The sequence below is a fragment of the Drosophila erecta genome, unplaced genomic scaffold (assembly GCF_003286155.1).
Source record: "Drosophila erecta strain 14021-0224.00,06,07 unplaced genomic scaffold, DereRS2 tig00000000-arrow-pilon, whole genome shotgun sequence".
Lineage (NCBI taxonomy): Eukaryota > Metazoa > Arthropoda > Insecta > Diptera > Drosophilidae > Drosophila > Drosophila erecta.
In genome coordinates, this window is record NW_020825194.1 from 25,275,575 (window position 1) to 25,292,753 (window position 17,179).

General features: G+C 37.9%; 2 protein-coding genes across 20 annotated transcripts; one reads left to right on the forward strand and one right to left on the reverse strand.

Moving 5' to 3' along the window:
* Positions 1-1,267: 1,267 nt before the first annotated feature.
* Positions 1,268-14,078, reverse strand: LOC6553198 (phosphatidylinositol-binding clathrin assembly protein LAP). Of its 19 annotated transcripts, none has more exons than XM_026976211.1 (16): positions 13,493-14,077; positions 10,654-10,796; positions 10,164-10,239; positions 9,801-9,833; positions 9,476-9,578; positions 9,289-9,410; positions 9,034-9,227; positions 8,843-8,979; positions 8,249-8,363; positions 7,883-8,174; positions 7,201-7,296; positions 6,447-6,707; positions 5,014-5,284; positions 4,509-4,608; positions 3,277-3,366; positions 1,268-2,628 (listed from the first exon to the last, which is right to left on the reverse strand). In XM_026976211.1, exons 1-16 carry the CDS (start codon positions 13,626-13,628, stop codon positions 2,449-2,451), a joined length of 2,349 nt encoding a protein of 782 aa, XP_026832012.1. In that variant the 5' UTR covers positions 13,629-14,077; the 3' UTR covers positions 1,268-2,448. The 19 variants fall into 19 exon arrangements, with proteins under 19 accessions (XP_026832012.1, XP_026832010.1, XP_015009593.1 ...); XM_026976209.1 differs by having other exon boundaries at positions 8,249-8,411; XM_015154107.2 differs by having other exon boundaries at positions 7,925-8,174; positions 13,493-14,034.
* Positions 14,079-14,407: 329 nt separating this feature from the next.
* LOC6553197 (protein SHQ1 homolog) lies at positions 14,408-17,091 on the forward strand. Its single transcript, XM_001979122.3, has 3 exons — positions 14,408-14,864; positions 14,950-15,358; positions 15,418-17,091. Exons 1-3 carry the CDS (start codon positions 14,599-14,601, stop codon positions 16,573-16,575), a joined length of 1,833 nt encoding a protein of 610 aa, XP_001979158.1. The 5' UTR covers positions 14,408-14,598; the 3' UTR covers positions 16,576-17,091.
* Positions 17,092-17,179: the final 88 nt, after the last annotated feature.

Sequence of the window (17,179 nt, forward strand, 5' to 3'; positions counted from 1 at the left end):
ATAGCCGCCGACTCCAAAGAATAATACAAAATAAACGAAACATATTTTGTTTTACACATTTATTTTGCACTAACATTTCATTTCTGTTTTGTTTTAGAGTTGGGTTTGCTTCAACATAATTTTTCATAATACACAATATATTTTACTCCTATTTAATGAGAATGTGTGCATATTACATACTCGAGTAGTTTGCCTTTCCATGAGATTGGATCGAATTGTAAGAATTCATTGCGACAAAAATGTCTTTTAATTTCTATGTGTTCTTATTCATTTTGAATAGGGTTCTTTTGAGAGAGAGTACACAAACTAATGGAAACATAGTAACAATTTGATTCAAACATAAATAGTTCTTAGTTGTAGATATTCTGCATTGCACGATCGATGGTTATCTACAAGATACATTCGATTTGGTAAGCCAACCCTCTAAGCGCGCTCCATTGCAAATTGTCGGCCAAATATATCTCACTACCTATTGATCCTTTATTAAGATTCCTTAGAATCATATACAAGTGGTCGCAATTTTCTAATAATTTTTGTTCTGCAAGTTCTAAACGCATGTGTCGTGTAGACAGTAAGTGTAGTTTTAAGTTAGTTATTCCTAAGTATGAGTATAGTTTAGCTCAAACACCAGCGTATATATATTGTCATAAAACATTTTTTTGTAATTTTTCAGTGTATAATTTTGCTAAATGTACATTGATTCGAGTTCGGGGCTTTACGTTTACATTAGCTTTAGCTTTAATGAAAATTCCATACATGATTGTTTGCTTCTAACGATTATTGCATTTGCGTTGTTGGTTGCCTACGAGAGTTGACCCACCTATTCCAATAGTAGGGCATGCTAAACCACACATCCTGGTCAACCTTCTTATTTGATTTCTCCACTAAATTGTTGCCTACTTTGGTGAGCAATAAAACTGCATTTTGGCTGGTGCAAAAATATAGCGTACTTTTCTGCTTATGTGATTAATTTTGAAGGGTAACAGCGAAAAGCTGACGGTATTGCTTATAGCTACTGCTATATAATCTTGAAGAATTAATGGCCTTGGCGGAACAACTCCCATTAATGGGAGTATAAAAGCGACTGAATTTAAAGTATTTGGGATGGGATGTGGAGATAGTTGAAGAAACCTTTGAACCATCAAAAATTATTCACTGAAAGGGGTGGTGGGTTGGAGTTGATGAAAGATTTGGAAGTCAATTAATTTGTTTGATTTTGGCAATTAATTCCAGTGCAGCGCAAAATGAAAAAAATAATGCAAATGAATATTTCATATAATTTATATCAGTTTTATTTAAACATAGCTCAGCTTGTCGCGCTGCAGGAAAAGTTCCCCATTCACGTCTTATGCTTTATATACACATTCTTGAAATGAACTATGTACGTATATGATGTCAGTTTTCTATCGAATACTAGAAGCAATTAAATAAATTTCTAACGCAACGTATGCACTAAAGTATAACACATATTAAATAAACGTTGCGGTTTTTTCTAGAATTTAAACATATTATCAACACATTTTACATCAGAGTTGCTTGAATTTGTTGTTAAATAATACTTAATAATTACATATGTTTTATCATTCGCAAATTAAATTTGGACAAAATTGAAGCTAGTTTGGAATGCATTTACAAATATTTGCCGTTCAACAAATCATAAATTGCCTATCAAAACTTTAAAACGTATAATAGGTATTTAGTCACAAGAAATGACCACGAAATAACAGAAAAACATTGATAGACGGATTAAAATATTGCAAATTATTACGTTAAGCTGTGCAAGCACTTGGACTGCGTTCGAAAATATAATTTCTGAATCAGTTTCGAGTTCGATCTTTTTTCTGCTTTGAGACAGTTAACGTAGTTCCACTAGATAATTCAACGTGTGTTTAGTGATTGGCGTAGGACACAACTACAGGTTTTGTAAAGACTTATCTTAAGTTCATAGGTATATTTCACATAGGTTACTTTTCTTTAGCTATGGTTGGAAATTGTTTCGTTTTTGCTTTTACCTTCTCTTCAATCGTTTTAGCATAGTATATAAATTGGTGTATACATATAAATAGTCAAACTTATTTGTTTTCATTTAAATAGTAATAATATAAATATATATATATATATATATATGTATGTATATAGCATTTTTCGTGTTTGCTCAATGTTCAACATTATAATATAATTTTTTATCTGCTTTCGTTTCATTTGTGTTCGCTATTGCTGCTGCTTTTCCATAAACTTTATATATGTTTTCTGTAGCATTGTGTAAACAGGTTGATAATGCAATTTTAAGATCTGCGTTTTCACTTGCACGTCTATGTAATATATTTATTTAATATTTCATTACGCATTTGTGTCTGTGAGTGTGGTTTGATGTTTGCCGTCTATGAGGTTAGAGCGCTTAGACTGAGTGAGTGAGTGGGTTGCACGTATGAGCTCCTTAGGGACCGCTTATAACGCACCAAATGGGTCGAGTGGGACGCCTTTATTGCTGCCATTCTGCGTTGGCTGGATGGGTTGCATGATGCCTGTTGCATTACTGTGCGGCGCCGCCATCATCGTCGGTTGCACCCCAGTCAAAGGGGCTGCTGCCTGCCCCATCATACTTGGCTGTCCCATCACCGGCATTCCCTACAAGAGTCGTTAAAAAGGGTATTAAAAACGAACATAAAATGTCTATACAATTGAAATTCATGCACTGGAAAGGGAATACTTATAAACTGCTATGACAGACGCAATGCTACAAAATCAGTGGCAGGAAAAGAGTAGTCGTTTGGGCTTAATTGGAGGGGCCGCCGTGAGCTTGGAAAACAGTTGCTACATGGAATCGTACGGAAGGAGGTGAGCTCTACAGACAAGTGAAATAGTAACTCCATTAAAAACTGAATGTCTACTAAACTTAATAATTTAGATTTAAATAATAATTAAACAGATACGAATGCAAGATAGTAATGCAATTTAGTTCAGAGACGATAACCATAGAGGAGGGACATGTAATACACTGGTTACTGGTCACCAAGAGGGAATTGTTGACAGGTTTGTTTGAAAGTTAGAAGGAAGTTCTTGGCGTATAGGTCACATTTATACGTTATGGTGCTGGAGATGATAGAAATTCGATTGTTAAACATAATGGAAACAAACTAAATGGAAAACCAAAATAATATCTTTATTTAAGAAAAACGGCAACTCAGGGCAAAACCAAAATTATATTTATTTATAATTTTTCATTCTGTTTGAGTAATTTAATAGTTCATTTCGTTCGTTTCAGCATCATCTTACCTGCATATAATTTGGCATTACAGGATAACTAGCATGTATATACGGATGATTGATTGTGATTGGCGCAGGACTTACGGTCATGCCATGTGCCTACGTATTGCATATTGGTATATATAGGCATATTGATAGAATATATATTGATATATCACAAACACACATACACACACAGACAGCATTAGCACAGGCGCAGCGTGAGTTGTCATACGTGATTCGTTTGTTGTTGTTTGTTTGATTGGATTCAATATATATTTAGTTGTGATTCAATTTGATTCGGTTCGGTTAACGATTTTCGATTTTCGATTTTGCGGTATGCGTTGGGATAGTTGAGATATAAAGCAAACATAAAATAAAGAAAAGAAAGAAGTTGATAGTTTATATATACTCCGTCGAAATGCAAATTAAAAAATAAAATAAAAGTAATTCAAAACTATAAAATGCATATATGTGAATTGTCGTATTCGGCCTGCGTGTTTTGTGTGTGGAGGCTTAAACCCATCATCGAAGCCCTGCTCTTCAGGATGCCCTAGTGCTTATGATCTAGTGCTGTTTTGGTGTGGTTCTGTAGTACAAGGTGGGGTGTGTGGAAACTACGGCCAAGGTTATGTGTGTACAAAATAAAATCAAACTTACAACCCGCAGACTTGATTTGCGCTTTGATTCTGGTCATCCAATTTATATTTATGATATACGAAATTTAAAACACTTAGAAATTTAAGAGGACTGCCACGATGAAGAAATATTAAATATAATAATTTACTTTAAATCTTAACAAGACAATTTAAAGCAAGCTAAAAAATGTTCATACAGATCAAAAATGTACTTAAAACCAAGGAAACCAAGTAGCTCAAGTTGTAAATTTATACGGTTTGTGCAATTGGTAAAGAAACATTAATTTTGATAATGTAGTTCACATTAAAATAGGTAAAATAGTGTAGTTTACATGAAGTGTAGCCTAGTGTTGGGTGACACAAAATCGTTAGAAAATGATAGGAAAAAACAATGCATTAACTCAAGTAAAGAAATGTGTCATTTGTGTTCTTCTCTGGCATCGTTGTATTTCTTATTATTTTTTGTATCTGCTTCGGCACAAATTCTAGTGTATTCGAATTTTTGTTTCAGTCACTTATTTAATTTGAACAAATTCGAGGCAACGTAGATTCTTTCGAGTAGTATTGATTGTTTTTGAGTAGAGTAGTTCGGTAGACAGAAGAGTTAGAGTAGGCAAAACTCACCATTGGACGATAGCCAGCACCAGTAGTAGCCGCCATTGGTTGGGGTGTCCAATTAGCACCTGGTTTCGCTGTATTTTTAGGTGAATTCCATTGCACGGGTCTATGAGAATAATGGGGTAAGAGAGTAATGATATATAGACGACGTCAATGAACACGGCATTTGAATTTTGGGGTTTTTTTATCTAAATAGATTTCTGCGTGATTTCGAACCATTTTTTGGATGGATTTTATGTACACGTATGGAACATGAATATGGCTTTATGGTCGGGAGGGTCAGTGCGGAATGGTATTGGATTAGAGGATCATCAAAGGATCGGTTTCTTCGGAGGTGGAGCATGACTTATCAAGTAGATCTTTGATAGATCGAAAACGACACGATTCAGCCATCTACTGCGGATGAACTGGAAGGGATGTGACAACATGGATTCTGATCAACATTCTGGTTTGGCTTCGCTTTCGAACGCACGCACACACAATCGTCAGTTTACTGGCTCGATCTACTCACTTTGCACTTGCCGTTTTGTTAATATTTAAGTTATCAACGAGTGACATTAGTGAACTATCCAAGTCGCCGGTAATTATCTTTCCAATGCCAGCTGGTGGCTGCTGCTGTTGCTGCTGGTGCAGTTGCTGCTGGTGTTGCTGCTGGTGCTGCTGCTGCTGTAACGCTAGGATCGAACTGCTATTGCTGGAGTAACCTGCGGCGACAACGTTCATTTGATTGCTGTTGTTGCTGGCTGAGGCCGGCTTGAGGACATCACCCAAGGCATCGAAGCCTTTGAGAGGTTTGTATAATTCAGACGACATGGTTGTTTGGGGATAGCCATAGCCAATGCACCGTTTTTAGCAGACATTTATACACAGAGACAAACACATTGGTATATATAGTAGATATGCATAAGTAATGAAGCCGATGAGCCCAAAGGATTTGTTTTGATGTTTGTCGAGTTAGCGTTGAGTTTGATTGCCGTAGATATTTGATATTTCGGTTTTAATTTATTTTTAAGATTTTTCATTTTGCCAGCGTAATCATAAAACACACAAATATGTTTTAGCGTTTTGTTGAGATTTTAAGTGTTCAATATGTATTTGTGCCACCAACATTAACATGATACAATGTGAAATTGTTTTTAGTTTTGATATTTTTGATTTTTACGTTCAGTACATAAGAACATAAGAGAGAGAAAAAGAGAAAAAATAACATTTACAAAATAAATAACATGAAATTGCATTGTATATATAAATATTTGGGATTTTTCGATCTCTAATGATTTTTGACATATGTAGGTTTAATAATAGGTTGTCATTTACAAGCACATGACAGAGATAAGATTATTTACAAAAGCTACCAAAGCATAATAGTTTTTTTGTTAATGTAATTTGTGCATTTTGTTTGGTGTAGTTTAGGCATTATGTTATAGAAAATACGTCTTTATAGTTATGTAAAAAGTTCGGACTCGAAAAGCAAAAAGAGAATCTGACATTTAACTTGCTTCACCTAAATATAAAAATTCTTATATTGGAATTAAACACAAAATGAAAAATAGTTATCACACAGTTATCACATGAAACACACATTAAATATTTTTTTTCCAGAAAATATATTAAAAGTAAACAGACAACAACGCAGCTTTCTTGTCAATGACAGGACGAGTTTATAGTCAATTACAGACAGTTCAACTTTATAAAATAGCTACAAAACACGAGCAGACAACAGAGGGAAAAGCGTGTTCTGTTTGGTGTGGATGAGCATCTGTGGCACTGGGCAAAGCTCAGGAGATCTTGGATGCTGAGATAGAAGTCAGTGTCCGCTGCAGCACTACAAGCCAGTGATGGGTCAAGCTTTGTACAAAAACAAAGCACGCGGAGGAACATATGCTTGTGATTAATGGGTTTGTATTCGTATTCGTTTTGCGTCGAGGAGCTGCAAATGTTCACCTGGTGGAAACTGAGCTGCTGACATGGAAGGTGGCAATATCGCTTGCTGTTGCGGCAGTTGCGGCCGGTGTTGCTGCTGCTGCTGTAGTTGCAACTGTTGTTGCTGCTGCTGCACATATAAAGCCGCTTGCTGTCGTGGCTGCAGCTGCTGATCCATGAAATTTATATTGTTGCCAAAGGGCGCAGCTACAGATTCAGCAGAGAGTGGGACTTGGGACAACGACATATCATCGAAAAATGGATTTGGCAACGACGTCGAAGCTGTGTAAAATTTAACGCAAACATTCAGAGGATAACAATTAAAATAAGTACTAAAAATAAAACAAAATTAATAAAAATCCGAAAATACTTTAAAAACTGGCATTGAGGAATACAGGTACTTGAATAGGTTTCTAGCATCATCACGAATATTTCTGATCGAGTTCTATATATACGCAATAAAGAATTTTCGTAGCTTCTTGTTGCAATTGTTTAAAGAGTGGAAATTAATCAGGCGTATAAAATCGCATGCTACATTTATTTCGGTATAAATCAAACACATCAAAGTTGGATGATGTCACAAGCATTGTTATTGCCTTAACCAATTGGTAAACTTAAACGAACCACTTTGATTTTCACTCAATTTGTAATAGTTAGTAAATCATAAGCATTTTGTTAGTAACTGCATATTAAGTATTCAAATATGTATTCTTAGGATTAGATTGTAGCTTGCAGTTAGGAATGAATGAAGACTGTAGACCATCGAGTGACTTACCTGCCGGTTCCGTATTACCAAATACGGATGAGAAATTACTATCGGAAACGAATGCATTTGTAGCAGCAGCGGAGGAAACTGATGCGCCATTGAAACCTATTTTTGTTTGTTTTATTTTGAAATTTGTTGGTGGTTTTGTTTCAGTTTAGTTGGGTGTAGTGTGGGCGGTGGACAGTGGGCGATGGTCGTTGGCATGTTTTGGAAGATTTGCGATTGGTTTGGTTTTCGTAACCGAGGAGTTGTTTTCGTTATCGTTGTTGGAGATGTTGTCATTACAGTTTCAGGTTGGAAAAAAACAGTGATGAAAAAATCAAGAGTAACAATACATTAGACAAGAATTTAAAAAAATCAAAACTTACAAAAATAATTATGGTAAATAATTGAATGGATACGAAATATATTATTATGAGTTCAATTATGAATAATGATACATGAAACCTGTGCAAACAGACGTCTAAGCTGAAGTGATAGGGAGACAGACAAAGGGTGAGGGGCGTCTAGAGCGCTTTAAAAGTGTGCTCATCATAGCTCTGATTTTTAGAAAACGACAACATAAATAGGTAAGATCACTACACTTACACAACGACTGTTACCTATGTACAGCACAAAATAAATGTAACTCAAATAGTAATCGCTAAACAAGAACTTAGGACGAAATAATAAAAAAATTATAACATGCTACCATTATTATGCATCCACAAATTATTGGCATTGAGTGCAGCACCTGTGGCTCCTACAGCAGCTGCTCCGCCGCCGCTGGCGTCAAACATGTCTGCGAAAGGATTGCCCAACTGCAGCAGATCGTCGGAGGCCTTGGTGGCTGCTGCAGCAGCAGCGGGCTGCGCCGACGCGGCACCGAACAGATCAACTATCGGCTGGCCAGCCTGCGCGGCAGGCGGCGACGATAGAAATGGATTTGTTAGTGCAGCGCTAGCGCCAGTAGCACCGCTGCTGGTGGGCGACGACACCTTGGACTAGCAGAGGAACAGGTAAATAAATGGATTAATTAGTGTGTGATTTTTACGTATAATGTTCCTAATACACTCACCTTGTACTGGTTCATAGCGGCCTCCTCTTCGGCCAAAACCTGGGCCTTAAGCTGCTCGTCAATGCCGTTGGTGGTATCAAATTTGCTGGACGCAGCTGCAGTACCGAAAGCCGAGCTGGTAGAAGACAGGGCAGATACAGCGGATTTTACATTACGCTGATTACTATTGTTTCCCAGGCATCCAAATCAGGTGCAACGTAACAACCAAGGAAAATAATAGAAAAAACATAAGAAAAGCAAGTCAAAAATATATCGCAAATAATATTAATGATAACAGTTCAGTAAATAAACTCAACATACAATTTCATACATACATAACTGCTAATTGCTACATAATTGAAAATATGCAGAAATTTGTAAAAAAAAAAAAAAAAAATTAGACATGACAAATGGTTGTTAGTAGTATTAAGCTAACAATCATTTGTAATGTTCAAATTATGCTAGCAAAAATAAATTTCGGAGTTGGAATTCTAGCTGTATCGCCTGAATATCGTAACTTTTCAGCATTTTTTATAACCCAAAAAGCTTCAAACTCCTACTATTATTTGTTAATATACATGTGTCGCACGATTGCTTTAAAATAGATCAACAAACCTCGATGACTGTGTAGGAGTATTAGCAGCGGATACTTTTCGACCCTCAAGCGTGGCTAAGTGCTGCTCCAAGGCATCTAACAACGAGCTGGGGGCCTTGGTCAAATCGGGTATATCACCCTTGTCTATGCCTACATTCTGGAAGCAGAGAATTGACAAATGAATATGCATATGAACATACGACACTCTTACCTCAGCCACTTTTAAGAACTCTCCAACACGATCCATTCGCACTAAGAACTTTTTATAAAGATCCAACGCATCGCGGGCATGTTTCTTGTTCATATCGAAATATTTTTCGAGCAAATTTATGATGCCATCATTGTAGCAAGCAAACAAGCGTATGAGGTCGCGAAACAAGAGCATAAAGCTCATATTGATGACGCCTGAAAAATATCCAAATCGTTGAAATTATATTTTACAATTTATTTGGAAATATAAACATACCATTTGACAAGTCGTTGGATTGGCAGTCGAATTCTAAAAGGGCATCCAATTGTGCCTGCAAGACTGGCAACGTTTTTAGAAGTTTTTCCGCGTTCATGCTGCGTAGGGAGCCTTCCTCTTTGCTAAAATGATAGATTGCGATACAAATCAATCAGATGACAATTAAATGTTACTTGGCATTACTTACCCCCGTTTGACTTTGCAAAAGTCAAAGGCCATGGCTCGATAGGAGAGCGATTTCTCATTCAAATACTTGGCGTAGCGCCGAATAAAGGGAGACATATCGTAACCTGTTGATTGGGCAAATTATAGTATAGATTTTCAACAGCACAGGTCACAAAAATCTTGGACAATGCCAAATACGAAACTTAAAAGGAATGGTCTTTTGGTTAGTTAATTTCGCTTTTAATTAGAAATAACAAATTTTAGTAATAACCAGTAATGAGTTCAATGCCTATAGCCAGATAAGGAAAGTTTTATCCAATTGCTAATAGCTTCTGTATAATACTCACCCATTCTGCCACCAGGAACTCCCATGCCACCATCTGTATAAGGTTTATATTGTTTGATTTTAAATATTTAGTTCGGATAATTGCATTTTTCAAGTTGTTGTTAGCCAGCATATTGTGTGTGGTATGTAGGTCAGTAAGCAGCGCATTTCGATATTAATATTTTTGGTTTAGAAATTGTTAATTAAATAAAAGTACAATGAAGAAGCCAAACGTTCGCGCAGCATTCGTATGAGTTGAATGAGAGAATGAGAGAGGAATGATCAAAATATAGGCATTAGTTAATAATTTATAAAAGGTAATCGATTAAATCGTCGATGCGTTTGAAGCAAATTTTGGACATTTAAAAGGGACGCTTCGTTATACCTTGTACAGTTCCTTTATCCAGAAAGGAGCTGAGATTGAATGTAGAATTGCTAGATGCAAGATATTGCATAAACCGCTGCAAAGATTTTGAAAAGAACAATATGAAAGCTGTTAATTATCATTTAGACAAATAGAAATTGCAAATTATTTGATATGTTTAAAATTCAACCCCATATTTTATCTGTTGTAGACCAATTTATATTTCATTAAAGACTCAATTTGTATGCCACCAATTAATAAAACTTAAGGAACAGACACTAAAAGTAAAATATCATAACGATAAGCTTGGTAATAGGTCATAATAATTATTTACCATTAAAGATAGTCAACAAATGAAAACAAATAATAGGAATCTCATTATGTACGTGACCTCTCCCATATTCTGTACATTAAATCAAACAAAAAGATTACTTTACTTCGAACGCTTAAATGAAAGTAAAAATTTAATTGTAATACGCCCCTAGATACAGATAAATACACAAATACAAACCTCATTGCCATATGCCATCAGATGATGTGTGGTTATCAGCGACTTGTAGACGACAACCCAGTTGGCATTCTGTGAACGCTCGATAAGTAAATTGGCCAGATGAGGTATCGACACATTCGGCTCGTTTGTGCAGTGCACCAAATCTGAAATTATTCAAAGGTACGAAGTTGTATTAATAAAATGCCACCGCAAGATAATACAAAACTTTACTTTGCCTTAAGAAATAACGTAAAATCCTCTATTTCTTAAGCCACGCTTTATATTATTTTTTTATCGCTTAGACGGAATACCCTCAAGTTTATTACTAAGCAATTATAATATAATTTTCTGTAATTTTCCTTTCTTTAATTGTGTGCGTCCAATACAACTTCTTGGTAGGAAAATGTAGAGAAACGATTGATAAAATTGAAAATATTAAAACTTTTGTATACTCTTAGTTTCGAACTTTGGTTTGATATTTATTTTTCTTAAAAGCCAAACATTTCTGAAGAATTAATCACAGAATCCAAATTTGTACCGACAACTTTTTGTTCACTTTCACTTAATTTAATCAATAGTGTAATTATTTTTACCAAAATTAAGTTAATGTTAAGAAGCTATGTACATCAAACATAAAAAGTGAATTTATCTGTTCTACAACGAAACATTTTTTCTGTAAAGATTATGAGTTTTTATTATTATTTTCTTCGCTGCTGTACGACCGAACCTCCCATAAATTTAACAATCTTGTTTTTTGCGTCCCATTATCGGTCGCGCCTCTTCGTCGTTATTGGCTTATCTGCGCTTTCAGTTTGCAACCATGCAACCATTCAAGCTAAATACTGACGGAAAAGTGTCGATGATAAGCACTGAGTCCCATTGTGTCTACTATCATTCGGTTCCATTCAAATTAATTCCCATTTCAGTTGCAAAGTGTTTGTCGCAGAGCAGAATAATTGCATGGGATTCGAGGGGCGTTGTATATGCCAGCGCAGATGTTCTGGCCTTTTGCTTAATTTGGCTTGGGAAAGCTGAGGGGCGCCAGACCAGTGATTCATTCATACATAAATAAGAACAAATTTCAATAAACAGTAAATGTGAAAAATTGATTGGCCCTTGTAAACGAAACTGGCGAGATTCTGAACGAGCACAGTGGGGTGGATCTGTTCCCACATGAAAACGCGTTGAAATCGCAGAGTGGTAAACCATTTTGAATGAGTTATTTAGCAAAATTCTCATCCGTCCTTAACATACTTTTTAAAATTGACTCTGATTCATGTATTTCCAAGTGATTAACAGTGGCTTGATATCAAAAACATAGTTCTGTGGCTTCACAATCCACATTTTTATGCTCTCAAATAAATTATGTAAATATAATATAATAATATAAAGGCAATTGTTGGTCGGGTACGAGTCCCCACTGTAGTTGAAAAGGGCAGCCCATTGATACTTAATCTTAATAATTATTGCCCACTTTTGTAGCTGGTTTAAATATTATAAGATATTCTGTCGGCTTAAAGCTGTTTAAGTATTGTTGTTTGCGGGAGCATACAACTGGTTTTATTATAACTAAAGAAAATAGGTAAAAAGCCTGCCTAGGTTTTGTAAAATGTACGGATTTACTCTGAACTCGGGTTTATTTATTTAGAGTTCTGGTACATGAATTGAACATTACATTTTAATATAAAATTATCATCTTGAATAAACAGAGCACACAAAACAGCATACAGCATATGTGGCCAAGTTTTGGGTTATATTTAGGCAAATGCGAATTCATTGGAAGTTGGTCTGTGGCAACGGCAATACAATGTTTATGTGGCAAGTAACGCCCCACAATATTGCCCTCTTTTATTCCCATTTACTCGTAGCCATATCTGATGACTCATCTGAAAAAAGTTTTGCCAACGAGCAAAATAAAAGGGGGTCACAATGCGAGTAAAACTAACCGAAAACCAGATTCCAACTGGAATGTCAAGATATTGGGATCTATAGAAGTTTTGCAAAATTCAAACGTCTAAGGAAACCCAGCAAATTAGGGAAAAGACTTGTGCATAAATTTAACAAACAACGACACCGCGACAACAACAATCCCTGCTTTCGTAGGCGTTTTAAGCCATTCAAAGCGCCTACAAACACACGTGCAGCCGTGGGAAAGTGACGTAACATTAGAGAGAGAGCGCGTTGGGTAGAAAGAGAGGGGAGTCCAATCAATGACGAACGGAGTCCACAAACAACAGCAGCTGAGCTACAGATGCAATTGTGGGTGGTGGTAGATGTTTGTGGGACTCTGTGTACCGTAATCAGTGGTTTCGTTTTCAGAAAACTTTGTGATTTATCGCACAAAAACAAAGACACGTGAAGATGAAGTGAGAAATCCAAGGGACTCGAACTGGTTGCATCTAAATGAGTAGTTGAATTACTTTTGCAGCGGTTATTAACTGTGGCAATAGTGCTTTTTATTTTAATTACCATTCAATTTTGTATTTTCTTTATTAATTTGTATAGTATTTCTCGCTTGAGTATATTAACATACGTATGCGCTAGAATCATTTGTCTTTTTAATTTTTGTTTTTCACCCTAACCAGTCCAACATTGTATCAATACTATCGCCGAGAGGATTTTAATTTCAGTTAATTTTTTGACAGAAAGTTAGTATTATTGTTTGTATATTAAAATAAATGAATTTATAAGCTTTACAAGAAAAGGAGAGAAATATGGCTGCATTATTTTCGTGGTGCCTATGGTGGAGCAAGGCAGTGCCTCTTTTCTCTCGGTGTGATAACAAGGAAATGTAACGGTGATTTACGCAATGAGAGAGCGAGAGAGAGGGCAAGGGAAAGAGATATACAGGGCCACTCACAGTCCAAGTGCTTCTTCTTCGGGCCAATGCATTCCTCCGTGGTGGCCTTGCAAACGGACTTGGCGAGTCCTTGGCCCGCAAGGCTGTGACGGGCGGCCAGCAGCCTGTCGTTGATCGTTTGCCCTGCCATGGTCATGATGAAGCTGTTGTTGTTCCTGCTCCCGCTCGCTGGCTTTTATTTACTTGATTAATTTAATTATGCACCCAAGGAGCTGACCACACCGACACACACACTCACAGGCAGATACAGAGAGAGGGAGAGAGAGAGAGTCACACACACGTATGGGGCGAGCGAGAGACGGAGAGGTATTGATTGATTGAGAATATTTCGAACGGGAAAACTTAGCTATACGGGCTTCACGAATAAACGAACGGTAAGGATTTAGTGTTTCGTACGACACAATCACTTCACAATTTATCGCCGCGATTAATGCGCTCTCTAACCGGTGCCTAACGCTGAAACGCGATTTTTTAATTCTCTATTTTTCCTCTGCCACAAATCGATAATGGCGACTGGCAAATGGAGCGAGTGTATGAGCAATGTCCTAAAGCGTTCTCAAAGTGGAGCTAACGCCTGATATCGACTTGAATTTACGTCGTAAGATAATAAGATATCGATTGCACAACGTAAGCAAATACGAAACGGTTAAAATTACCTCTATTTTTAATAAATATGTTTTAAAAATGAAAAATATTGATTTTGATGTTAATAACATCAGAATGATATTAAACGCAGATATTGATATTAAAAATATAAATGTTATATAAAGTGCAACGTCGGAGGTAACGCACTACCCTTAATATTAATTTGAAATTTATAAACTTTTAGACTTGTAATTCTCTTACTTTATAAATTGGGCTAAACTTATTATTTTTTTTTTTAATTCAGATTTTTGCTACATTCGATACCCAACTGCCTTCGAAAAGTAGCTAAATTGGTCGGAAGTGCAGCCAAGCCCGCAGCCCATAACGTAACGTAAGGCTATCTGGCAGTTAACAGCAATTTTTTGTTTCGAGTAGGCGGTCATACTGGTCATTAAAATAAATAAAATTATACTAAAAAACAGTAGTTAGCAGAATCAGCAGTCTCGTAATAAAATTGTAAGATGTTGAATGGACAGATTGCACACAGTTATTTGGAGAACTCGTGCACGCTGCTCATACCCCGCCCGCCTGCCCTGAATCAGACCTCAAAGTTGCACCAGCCAGCAGCAGCTGCTGCTGCTTCTTCTTCCGCTGGTGAAGAGTTAAGGCAGGGGGCGGGGTCGGGAGTAGTAGAAGCGGAGGCGTTGCATGTGGATCGCATAAGAAACTGCGATATATTCGTTGACGCGCACGACCTTTATTTCTACGCAGACGTTAAGCTGTACAAGTGAGTCACATCCGGCAATCTGGCGTGCCCACAGCGATGAAATTCCAGCGATATCATTACGCACTTACATTTCCGTTTCGGACAGATTCCACAGCCACCGCACCTTCGACTTACGAGAGCTGAAGACGCTGTTAATAAAGTTCAACACTACGGAGAATCATTACCAAATTTGCCTGCGCTGTCTGCCCCTATCAGCGGGTGCCCAGGAAGGACCCGGTGGCGGAAGGGGAGGAGGCGGTGGTACGGGAGATACAGCCAAGCAGTGGAGTGGGCGCAAAGAGTACATCGCCACTTTCTTGCCCTTACCCACACTGACCGACGCCACCAGTGCCCATTTGCCGGATAAGGAGCATCTGGTCCAGGAATGGAAACTCAAACGAATCACCGATCAGTGCCAATTGCAGCTCGACGGCCAGGAGCGCACCTACAAGTTGACCAACAATTTTGGGTACGGCTATGCCAGCAAATACAGCGGACCGCTGGACACCAGCGAGGTGAGTTTGAATTTATTTTAACTGCTCTTTCGCACCTATGAACGCAGATTTTTTTGCAGCTGGACAAAGCCACGTGCCGCGTTTCGGATCCATATCGCATGAGCCCCATCCAAAGGCGACAAGAGCGTGTGGTCGATGAGATGAAGCGCTTTTCGCGCGAGCAGTACAAAATTAATTTTGTAGAGCTACAGGTTCCGTCCGGTCACCAGAATCCTTTACGCTACAAGCCGAAAATCTACGAGACTTCCATGACCCAGGAACAAGCGCATCTGCTGCACAACATCAGCCGAGAGCAGACAAGAGAGCAGCAGCCGTGCGACGTATTTCGGCAAAACGAGATCGATTGCGGGCTGATTAGCATCCTGTTGGCCATATGCTATGATGTGCGGACGACGAACAATGAGCCGACATGTGAATCGGGCTGGACGCGAAGCATCCTCTGCCCGCTTTATTGCTACTTTGAGCAATTCGACAACTATCGGGACGTACTGGTTGCCTTTCTGCGGCGAATGATCACCTACCCGTTGTACCGCAATTTCGAGTTGGGCCGCCAATGTGTACGGGATGCCATAGAAGTTTTAAAGGGCGGGCGAAACTGGTTGATTAACCAGCTGCTGCTGACACACCAGCAGTTTGCCAGCAGTGAACCTAGTCGCGATAGCTTCAACAGCTACTATTTGGAGGACTATATCCGATATGTGACCAGTCCGAGCGCCTGCAGCGATGAGCACATGCGCCTTCTTGCCCGCAACCTTAAGAACGTGCTGATGGATGTAAAGAAGCAGCACTTGGGCCTGGGAGTCACCGAGATTGAGACTGAGCTGATTAAGGAGCTGATGCAGGAGATGCGCATTGATGCGGGGAGCGAGGGCTCCTCGCCGCAGCAACATGGCCATGGCGATGATGAGCTAGACCTTGATAACGATACTTCTGGGCAAGAGGACGAGACTACTACTGATGATGATAGCGTCATAACAGACTCCTTCGACAGCATGGACATGGACATGCGACTGATCGAGAACGAAATTGTATATGAGGATGACGAGGAGGACGAAGATGGGGATGAGGATGACGATGAGGATGGGGATGGGGATGGCGCTGATGAGGATGACGAAGCCAGCAGTTCTTCCACAACCACAAGCAGCGAGGCAGAGGGAAACAGCGTTATCGAGCAATGCAGCAACAGTGAGACAGCAGCCAGCACCAGTACCAAGTAAATTGCCACTTATGTCGAGTCCGGCAAGTCCTGCTCCTGCCTTGCCCAAAACAAACAAGCAACACAACCAACTTAATGTCAAAGAACGGAGGCTAAACAGTGATTACTTTTAAAATTAAAACAAAGTAAAATACGAAACAAAAAACAAAGCCAAGTAAATGATGTAAGTTTACACAAAAATACCCAAAAAAAAAGAACTACTTAAATCTTAATTGTACAATAATTTAACGAGAAGCCAACTCAAAGATTTGTTCACGCCAAATGCGAAAAAATATTTGAATATTTTTTCCTCTTTGCTCTACAATAACTTCGATTATAATTACACATACAAGTAAATCAGAACTTTAGCATTTAGTATGGCATTAGAGTACGAAATATTTGAATTTTGAATTCTGAAAAGCGAAATCTAGTTGTGCATTTGTATATACATCTATAATTATATAGATATCGATATTGTTGGTGCTGCAAGCAAAAAAAAACTAACAAATGATGAATAAAATAAAATGGAAATGGAAAACAACCTCCAAACTTAATCTACACTTTGGGCAAAAGTCATTAAGGATTTACATGTTAATGTTGTATGAGTGTCTTTTAAGTGAGAAAAG